This window comes from Mustela putorius, unplaced genomic scaffold (genome assembly GCF_011764305.1).
Source record: "Mustela putorius furo isolate JIRA1106 unplaced genomic scaffold, ASM1176430v1.1 tig00000129_pilon_pilon_pilon, whole genome shotgun sequence".
In the NCBI taxonomy this organism is placed as follows: Eukaryota; Metazoa; Chordata; class Mammalia; order Carnivora; family Mustelidae; genus Mustela; species Mustela putorius.
Window position 1 is genome coordinate 17,167,841 of NW_025421290.1, and position 11,055 is coordinate 17,178,895.

General features: G+C 41.1%; 1 protein-coding gene across 1 annotated transcript in view; it reads right to left on the reverse strand.

The window, feature by feature from the left end:
* Nucleotides 1–2,767, reverse strand: part of SGPP1 (sphingosine-1-phosphate phosphatase 1) — a 35,136-nt gene extending 32,369 nt beyond the window's left edge. The window contains exon 1 of the mRNA XM_004738904.2: nt 1,862–2,767. Coding sequence (XP_004738961.1) covers nt 1,862–2,566 — 705 coding nt within the window. The 5' untranslated portion in view covers nt 2,567–2,767. The remainder of the gene's footprint in view (nt 1–1,861) is intronic.
* Nucleotides 2,768–11,055: the final 8,288 nt, after the last annotated feature.

Sequence of the window (11,055 nt, forward strand, 5' to 3'; positions counted from 1 at the left end):
TGTAAAATAAGAAATTTTAACTAATTTTACAAGACCAATTCTAATAGGTCAGTTTCCACATCTATAAAATGATGTTTGAGAGTAGGTGATTTCTGAAGTCCTGCCTAGCTCAATTTCTAAAACTGAACGACCTACAATTTTCTCAGACTTTGAACAAAATATATTACATTGTTCAAAAATTATAATGTAAGTTTATTCGGATAATTCAAATAACCCTGAAATGTTAGAATACTAGTATCTACAATCCATAAATGATCGGCAGTGCTGTTTTCAGACTTCCTGTTAGCATGTGTTCTGAATAAATGATGAGCAAAAAATAACTTTCTCTTACTTGGACTTCTAACATTAACAGCAAGCAACATAGTTACTCATTGAGGAGTTCTAAAAGGCCCTATAGTAATAGAATTATGAACCCTCTCATGAAAATAAGAGAAACATTATTAGCTAACTAGTATCACGCCAAATGTAACTCAATGACAATCTTAAATTTGAAATATTTAAATAAGATTTGAAATCTTTATCATTCAAAAAAGGCAGCACTACTTTATAATCTGAATATCCTCTATATTTCCTTTGGCTAAATACAAAGAAAAAAAACTGTCCATGGTACTCTTCCCTCGTAATTCTGTCATTCTTACCCTGCACATTACATAATTTCCATGTTACTGTAAGAGAGATGCACTGCACATAAGTGCCCATGGGGACAAGATTTTATCTATACTGGAATTAAATCTGGAATAAAAAAGCTTCTCATAATAGAGTTTTACACAGATTTGAGTATTTCTCAATATAAACTGATTTGGGGCTCTAAAGGCAAAAAAAAAAAAAAAAATCCAGGAAGACTGAGTCTTTAGATTCTCTATAATTATCAACTTTATTCTTAAATTAAGGGACTGTATGCAGTAGGAACAAAGCTTCTTACAATTTAAAAGATAAAACAAGACAGCAGTCTAAGAATAAATTTTGTTTCCATAGAGAACAATGAGTTTTCAAACCCATGTAACATTTATGGGCCATGAAAAAGTGAGAAATGGGAGGCCAAAAGAAGCAGGCAAAATACAAAATGTTTACCATTAAAAACTCATCCCTGATTGTCAGGCTGGCCCTGCTGTCATATATAACACTTTTACAAACCCACCAGTCTGACCAAGAACTCTAATTTTAAGAAAAACTTTAAAAGTATGCATTTTTAAAGCTAATGCAACAGTAATCCCATAGTGGCTCAACAACTAATACTACAGATCAGTGATTCAGAAGGTAATTAAGCTTTGTGTCTATCAGCAAATTAGCAACCACACCCCTTAAAAAAAGAACTCAGGCTATGTTCCATTAACTTCCATAAACAGCGACTTTCGTTTAAAATTCATTACTTCATTGCCTAGAACAACAATGTTTGTTTTGGAATTACACTACGGTTTTATAAACAAGCCTAAAACAGAGTTAGTTTGGGGGAAAGCAGCGGATATTATGGTAAAAGTGAGTCTTAGTTACCTAACGATGACGTATAAGAACACTATAATTAATTACAATTATATTCTGTGCATCACAAGAATTAAAACCATTTAAAAACTCAACCAAAGCCCGATAATTTGTTACTCCACGAATAGCGTTTCCTCTGGGTTCTAAGAAAGGCATTGCTATTAGAATACAGTTTGACAGCTAAGTCTCTAGGTTTCCCCCGATCACTTTAATTTTTATAAAACCTAGAAAGGGCCTGTTCGCGGGGACTGTGAAAACCCGTGGAAAGAGAGGCTTGGAAGGGGAACGGCCAAATTAAAATAACTGTGCGGAGCGAAAAGAACTCCGGGTTCTCCCGCGGAGAACTCCCCTAGGCACAGCAGGCGAGGAGCGGGAACCTTACCTGCCAGCGGCCATAGGTGAGGAGGACCATGGAGATGGGGATGGCGGTGCCGGACATGGCATGGGTGGAGGGCATGCTGTACTCGGAGTTGTAGAAGACCTCCAACTTGACCACTGGCGGCGATGCGGGCCGCGGCCGGCGGATGATGTCCTTGGTGCACTGGCCCAGGTACATGACCAGCACCCAAATGACCACGAGCCTCCGGCCCACAAGGGGGTCCAGGTTCCAGATCCAGAAGGGGAAGAACAGGATGTAAAAGAGTTCGTTGCCCAGTTCCGTGCCGAAGCAGAACAGGTAGTAGAGCGGCCAGTTGCTCACGTGGGCCAGCTCGCCCTCCTCGCCCGTCAGCGAGTTGCGGCGCAGGGCCCCCACGCGCCGCGGCGAGGCCGGGCCCAGCTCGGTCGCCAGCCCGTTCCGCACGCCGTTGGGAGCGCCGGCACCGCCGCCGCCGCCGGGCTTGGCGGGACACTGATTGCGGTCGCTCCCGGGCGGCTGGGGGCCTGCGGACGCCCCTGGCTGCTGCTCTCGGCGCCGGACGTCTCCGGCGAGGGGCGCCTCCGCCTTCTCATCCTCCCTCGCATCGGTGGCGGGAGCGGCGGAGCGGCGCGGGAGCGCTTCCACCCCGCACAGCCGCTGGAAACGGGCCACTTTCTGCGGCTCCTGCAGACGGCCAGCCAGCTGGGCCAGGCGCTGCCTCAGCGACATGATAACGGGACCAGGGCGGCCGGCGGAGGGGAGGGCGTCAGCCGCGGGAGGACGGGGCGGCCCCCGGCGCAGTCCCGAACCGTCCCCGCGCGCCGGGCCAGCAGCAGCGGCGCCCAGCTGGACCCGACCGGCTCTGCCGAGTGACGGCGCCACAGGCCGCAGCGGCCGCCGCGCGCCCCCGCCCCGCGCGCCCCTCCCCGGCCGCGCGCGCTCCGCCGCCGCCCGCGGCCTCCACGCGCCGGCGCGCGCAGCGCCCCGCCCCGCCCCCCACCGCCGTTCCGGGAGAGGGCCGGGCCGCGCGGGGCCGCCGCGAGCGCATCCGGAGGCGTCTGGGTGCTGAGGCTCGGCGGGGCGGCCGCCCGGAGGTTCGCCTTCACCTCCACCAGGCGTCGCGGCGCTCGGCGGACGGAGGTTGCCCGCCCCGCTTCGCCAACTTGAGCCCTCGGGTCCCTCCCGCTGTGGTGCCGGCTCCCTCTGGGGAGCGCTGACTCGGAAAGGCCACGATCCCGGCGCGGGCGTCCGCAGGGCGAGGGGCCGAGCACCCGGACATCCTGCTGGCACAGACTCAAGTGTTGAACGGTGGAGGAAGGCGAAACCACCACCCCGGGCTCAGAATCGTTGCTCTCAGGGCATCGCAAGTCATTCCAGAGCCGTCTCTGACGGTTGATGTCCTGAAAGCCACGTGCCCATTGACCAATGGTGGCAAGACTAGATGTAGGTCCCAGGACAATACTGGGCCGGGAATCAAATAAGAGATCACCGTTATTCTTGCCTTAAATGTAGAATTTGCTTTTAATAAATTCTAATAGCTAGGAGGGTTCGCATACAAGTAATCGGTGACAGTGATTTAGAGTCTCAACCTCCATGTCTCACAAGGTACAAACTTGACTTCTAGAAAACACAGTTTTTATTAGAAGATCTCTGAACTCTGAATCCAGGAAGTTACTTCAGGTAAGATGGATATCTATAATTAAAGAATATGAACCTCTTCCAAGAAACAGGCTGGAAATTTCCCCTGCCGTGTCCGTAGAAATATTTCCTTCGTTTCCCACAGAGAGTGAGACTCTTCCTCCCGCCCCACTTGCTATACTGTAGCCAGAGAAAGACGAATAAATCATCATCCCTGTTTTAATTAAAGTTGCTCACAGTATCAATGGAGACAGACATAGGTCTACCTCTCAAGTACGGAGCAGATGATAAATGCTAAAATGGAGACATCAACAACATGCTCTGGAAAGGTGACTAGAGACAGCAAGAAAGGTGAAAAGTGATCCTCTGGAGCTGATATCCTAATTAAAGAGCAGCATAAGATCAGGTGGAGAAGCTTAGGCAAAGAGAAAAGGGATCAAGACAGGATTGGGATGTGCAAAGATGTCTTTGGTGAACAATTAATAGCTCATAGAAGAAGGAGTAGGAAGAGTGAGTGAGTGGAATGGGCTTAGAAAGAGGGGATAGGACCAGATTGGAAAAACCTCGAATGCCTAGTTGGAGATTTTATTTTATAGTCGGTAGGGAGGCATGGAAGGCTTTTAACCTAGGGAGTGACACCATCACAACTGTGCTTTAGAAAGATAACTGAGAAGGAAATCAAAGATAAATTGCCAGAGGTCAGAGACCAAAGGCCAGGTAAATAATTAGAAGATGATTGCACTAGTCAGGTGAAAGAGAATGAGAGCCTGAACTAGGACTGTGGTTCTGGAAATTGAAAGGAACTGGATAGATTTGAACAGGATTTTGGAACTAGGAAAACGTTAAAGCATTTCATTTGAATTCATGAGTCTTCAGGCAAATAATGGTCTGTCCTTGGTTGGAACACGTTGTGTCTAATATTGAGGCATTTATAATCTATGAGGGAGACAAAACCTGAGAAAACATGTAAGCATGTTTACAAAGATGTAAACCCAGGCATACCAAACAGCTCCAGGAAGTGAGACACAAGCAGTCACTACATGGAGTAAGCCCAGAGGCAGCACTGGGTTATGTATGAATGGTTCTGTGAAATGGATCATTAGCTGGCGTTTGGAAACAAGGAGCAACTTGTACAGACAGGTGGAAACAGCCTCAGCGAGGCAGTTTACACGTGTTCTTTTGTCAAAAATAATTCATTTATAAAGGAATGACTCAGATTCATTCAAGGAATTTCCAATTCTGGGGACTCATTAGCCTAAAAGATAGCAAGAAAAGAAGAAAATATATAAAACAGAGGTGATATGTATATTTTATGCCTAAATTATGACCTCTTCAATAATGGCATATTTTGTCAGAATGCAATATTCTCTTTAAAGGTAATAGAGAGAAAAATGAAATGGGAATTTGGCCTATGACTGCACTGAAGAGAAAAAGAATGTAAGCTGACAAAATTTGAAAGGGCTGACAGTGTCCTGCTGATACCGTAAATCTGTTAATAAGGACAAGGTCAAAAGCACCAAAGCACCATGATGAAAGGAATAGTTTTAGTAGGTTCTATTTACACCTACCTGGAACTTTTCATCTTGAAACTTAATAGGAATTTAAACATTTTTATAACAAAGCATAAACATTTTTTAAAAAGAAAACATTGCGGGGGCGCCTGGGTGGCTCAGTGGGTTAAGCCACTGCCTTCGGCTCAGGTCATGATCCCAGGGTCCTGGGATCGAGCCCCGCATCGGGCTCTCTGCTCAGCAGGGAGCCTGCTTCCTCCTCTCTCGCTGCCTACCTCTCTGCCTACTTGTGATCTCTCTCTGTCAAATAAATAAATAAAATCTTTAAAAAAAAAGAAAAAGAAAAAAAAAACCATTGCGGGGAGGAGGTGGAAAAAAAGGGAAGGGAAGAAGAAAAAAAAGAAAAGAAAAACATTGCTACCAAGAAAGGATATGACTAACTGGATGTGATAGTCAAATGTCTTAGTTTATGTTGCAAAATTAACATGTTAAATAAATTTTGTTAGATCCTCCTCTGTACTTCAGTTTAATTTAATGTAATATTAAATAAAACCTTTTTGAGATACATGAACTATAAGTGCAAAGTATTGCTGTCATTTCTAAATGGGCCTTTCATAAAAGTAGTAGGGAAACACGATATTAGTCTTGGTCATTTTAACTTCCACAGCTAACTTGTTTTTTTATCATATTGGGTTGAGATAAATCATTGATTCAACTACTTTTACAAAGAAGTCCTAAGAATTTTACCTTAGAAATACATATTCTAAGTGATATATATTTAAAACTATGTTATACATACTATATATTTGAAGGTTGCTAAGATAATAGATCTTAAAAGTCCTCATAATAAAAAAAAATTGTAACTATGTGAGGTGATGGATGTTAAGTAAAATTGTGGTATTCATTTTGTAATGCATATATCAAATCATTATACTATGCACTTTAATACAGACTTCTATGTCAATTATATCTCAATGAAACTGGGAGGGAAAAACTGTTACTTAATAAGAAAGTGATAATATTCATTTATTATTTTTTATTTTATTTATTTGTTATTTTTTTAAATAATTATTCAGATTCTTTATTAGTCGGAAAGATAGTTCTGATTAAGAATAGGTTACTATTTAAATAATATCCCTTTGTTTTCATTGACTGGTTATTTTTTTTTCCCAAGAGATTTACAGTCATTTCTGGTATTCCATAACAAAACACTGTACAAGAAGCTTACTACTCAGGTTTTGAAAGAGTGGGATTTTTTAATCTTTCACATCCATCTTTTTATCTACAATCCATCAGGAGTGGCTGTTTGCAGCTCTGCAATGAGAAGGAGCCTGAGCCCATATTCAGGAAGGCACAATGGAGAAAGAAGGCGACAAATGATATTTGATTTTCATGTAAATATTATCATCAATTTATTGTCTCTTGCCTGGAATACAACTTAATTTTTTATTTGTTAAACTACAAAATTTACATATTGCTAACTACTTGCCCTAAATTATTATCACTATTAGTAGACTATGTTTGACATGTAGGTGTCAGTACATAGCACATTATGGGCAACAATAAATGGTGAATATGAATTTAATATTTTTAAAATATTAAACCTATGTTAATTAAATTCTTTGCATATATACCTAGTGATTTTATCCTGCATTTTTTATTAGTTTTATATTTCTAAAAAATAGTACTTCCTCTGAATTCTCAAAATGATGCCTATAACAGCACAAATATAAGTAATATGTGATAAATATACATAAAATTTTATAATTAACAGTTAAGGAGTTTTCTATGCTTTGTGTTTTCTGTACCTCAACATTTCAATCACTTTCTCCCAGAGTAAGATTCTAAAGAAAAAAAAACAAAACTTACAAAAAATTATCTGAGGGGCAGCTGGGTGGCTGGTTAAGCATCAGCTTGGGTCATGATCTCAGGGTCCTGGGATCAAAGCCCACTTTGGGCTCCCTGCTCAGGAGTCGGCTTCTCCCTCTGCCACCCCCACCCCATGCTCATGCTCTCTCTCTTGCTCTCAAATAAATAAATAAAGTCTTTTTAAAAATGATCTGAGAGTATTCTAGGCAACAAAATACATGCCTCTCACCCATGCTGACTGAGATAAACATGGAATTCTTTCCTTACCGTATTCCATTCCTTCCTTTCCATACCATTTATACCAGGTTTTTTTACCCTAAATCTGTAGTACTTCTTTTTAAACCATTTTTTTCTTCCCAAGATTTCCCCCCTTTGTTTGTTAACCTCTCTTTCCAGTTCCAGTTTTCTTAAAATCTGATTCATGGCTTTTCCGCCCCCCCTCCCAGAAATGTTTGGAAATACAGGTATGTACCCAACTCTGAAGATTTATTTCTTTTTATTATTTTTTTGAAGAATTTATTTATTTATTTGACAGAGAGAAATCACAAGTAGGCAGAGAGGCAGGCAGAGAGAGGAGGGAAGCAGGCTCCCCGCTGAGCAGAGATCCCGATGTGGGGCTCCATCCCAGGATCCTGAGATCATGACCTGAGCTGAAGGCAGAGGCTTTAACCCACTGAGCCACCCAGGCACCCCTGAAGATTTATTTTTAATTCAAGACTTGAAGTCTCCAGCCCCATTTGCCCATTGACCATTCCAGACATTTTGGTAGGTGTTGATCTGCCCTTAATATTCTATGTTTGTAATATACTAGAATAAATTCTACATTAATCAAAATGGTTCATTTAATTTTCTAAAGGACATTAAGTGTTTTTATAAACTTTAGCTCAATGCAAACATTTATAAAACATGTTTGGCATATTTTCCTTTTCTTCTTTTTTTATTGAGGTATAATTGACAATGTTATTTTAGCTTCAGTTTTATAATTTAGTAATTCAGCATTTGGATACATTGCAAAACAATAACCACAATGAGTCTCATTACCATCCGTTACCATACAAAGTTAACACAATGTTATTGACTATATCTCCCTGAGCTGTACATTATATCCCCATGACTTATTTATTTTAGTACTGGAAATTCGTACTACTTGACCCCTTCACCCATATCTCCACTCAGCAATCCTCTTCTCCTCTGGCAACCACCAATTTGTCTTCTATATCTATGAGGCTGGGCTTTGTTTTGTTTTGTTTGTTTTGTGTTTTAGGTTTCACATATAAGAGAAGTCACGTGGTATTTGTCTTTCTCTGTCTGACTTATTTCACTTAGCAGAATGCCCTCCAGGTCCATCCATGTTGTGAAAAATGGCAAAATTTCATTCTTCTTAATAGCTGAGTAATATTCCATTGTGTATAGACCATATCTTCTTTATCCATTCATCCATCAGAGGACACTTGGGCTATTTCCATATCTTGGCTATAGTAAATAATACTGCAACAAATATATCTCTTTGAATTAGTGTTTTCTATTTCTTCAAATAGAATACCCAGCCCTGAAATTGCTTCATCACACACTAGTGCTATATTTAATTTTTTTAGGAATCTCCATACAGTTTTCCGTTATGACAGCACCAATTTACATTCTTGCCAACAGTCCACAAGAGTTTCTTTTCCTCAGGGGCGCCTGGGTGGCTCAGTGGATTAAGCTGCTGCCTTCAGCTCAGGTCGTGATCTCAGAGTCCTGGGATCGAGCCCCGCATCGGGCTCTTTGCTCAGCGGGAGCCTGCTTCTCTCTCTCTCTCTGCCTAACTCTCCGCCTACTTGTGATCTCTCTCTCTGTCAAATAAATAAATAAAATCTTAAAAAAAAAAAAAGTTTCTTTTCCTCTACCTCCTCACCTAACCATGTTATTTCTTGTCGTTTTGATAATAGCTATTCTGACAGGTAGGTGGAGATATTTTGTTATGGTTTTGATTTGCATTTACCTGATGATTAGTGATATTGAGCATCTTTTCATGTATCTGTTAACCTTCTGTATGTCTTTTTTGGAGAACTATCAATTCAGATCTTCTGCCCATTTTTAAATTGGGTTGTTATTGAGTTGTATGAATTTTTTTAAAAGATATTATTTATTTGTTTGACAGAGAGGTCACAAGTTGGCAGAGAGGCAGGCAGAGAGAGAGAGGCAGAGAGACAGGCAGGAAACAGGCTCCCCGCTGAGCATAGAGCCTGTTGTGGGGCTCAATCCCAGGACCCTGAAACCATGATTCGAGCCGAATGTAGAGGCTTAACCCACTGAGCCACCCAGGTGCCCCTGAGTTGTATGAATTTTTTACATGTTTTGGATATTAGCCCTCATCAGGTATATAATTTGCAAATATCTTCCATTCAATAGGGTGAATTTTGCCTTTGCTGCTGGTTTCCTTTGCTGTGCAGAAGCTTTTCATTTTGATGTAGTCCCACTTATTTATTTTTGTTTTTATAGCCCTTGCCTTTGGAGTCAGATCCAAAAAAAATCACGAATACCGATGTCAAGGACATTACTACCTGTTTTATTCTGGGAGTTTTATGGTTTCAGGTCTTGCATTCAAGTTGTGTTAATTTTTATAAATGGTGCAAGATAATGGTCCAATTTCATTCTTTTGCATGTAGCTGTCCAGTTTGTATAACATTTACTAGAGAGACTATCCTTTCCCCATTGTATATTCTTGCCTACTCTGTCATAAGTGAATTGGCCATATATGTGGGGGTTACTTCTGAGCTCTCTTTCCTGATTTCACTGATCCATGTGTCTGCTTTCATTCCAATACCATACTATTTTGATTGCTATAACTTTGTAGTATTGTTTGAAACCAGGGAAGGTGATACCTCTGACTTCGTTCTTCTTTCTCAAGACTGTTTTGGCTATTCAGGGTCTTTTGTGGTTCCATATAAATTTTAGTATTATTTGTCCTAGTCCAACTGCCACTGGAATTTTGATAAAGTTTGTAGTGAATCTGAAGATTATTTCGGGTGATATGGACATTTTAACAATATTTATACTTCCAATCCATGTTCATGGAATATTTTTCAATATTTTGAATTTCTTTCATCAGTGTCATATTTTTCAGTGTACAGGTCTTTCATCTCCTTGGTTAAATTTTTCCCTAGGTTTTTTATTTTTCCTAGTGCAGTTGTAAATGGGATAGTTTTCTTAATTTCTCTTTCTGATGATACATTATTGATATATAGAAATGCAACCGATTTTTATACATTAATTTTATATCCTACAAATTTACCAAATTCATTATTTCTAATAGTTTTTTGGTGGAGTCTTTAGGGTTTTCCATATATAGCATTATGTCATCTGCAAATAGTGTCAGTTTTACTTCTTCCTTTCCATTTTGTATGCCTTTATTTCCTTTTCTTGCCTAGTTGCTGTGGCAAAGACTGCAAATACTATGTTGAATAAAAGTAGGGATGGTGGTACCTGGCCAGCTCAGTCAGAAGAGCATGTGACTCTCGATTTGGGGATTGTGAGTTGAAGTCATATTGGGTGTAGAGGTTACTGAAAAATTAATACATAAAGAAAAAAAGTGGAGAGTGGGCATTCTTGTTTTTTTTCTGATCGTAAAGGAAAAAGCTTTCACCTTGCAGCTTTTTACCATTAAGTGTAATATTAGCTACGCATTTGTCATATATGGTCTTTATGTATGCTGAGGTACATTCTCTCTATACTGTCTTTGTTGAGAGGTTTTTTTTGTTTTGTTTTGTTTTTAGAGTTTATTTATTTGATGGACAGAGATCACAAGTAGGCAGAGAGGCAGCAGAGAGAGAGGGGGAAGCAGGCTCCCCGCTGAGCAGAGAGCCCAATGTGGGGCTAGATCCCAGGACCCTGGGATCATGACCTGAGCCAAAGGCAGAGGCTTTAACCCACTGAGCCACCCAGGTGCCCCTGTTGAGAGTTTTTAATCATAAATGAAGGTTGACTTTTGCCAAATGCTTTTTCTAAATTTTTTTTTTTAAGATTTTATTTATTTATTTATTTATTTATTTGACAGACAGAGATCACCAGTAGGCAGAGAGGCAGGCAGAGAGAGAGGAAGGGAAGCAGGCTCCCTGCCAAGCAGAGAGCCCGAATCGGGGCTAGATCCCAGGACCCTGTGATCATGACCTGAGCCAAAGGCAGGGGCTTTAACCCACTGAGCCACCCAGGTGCCCTTCT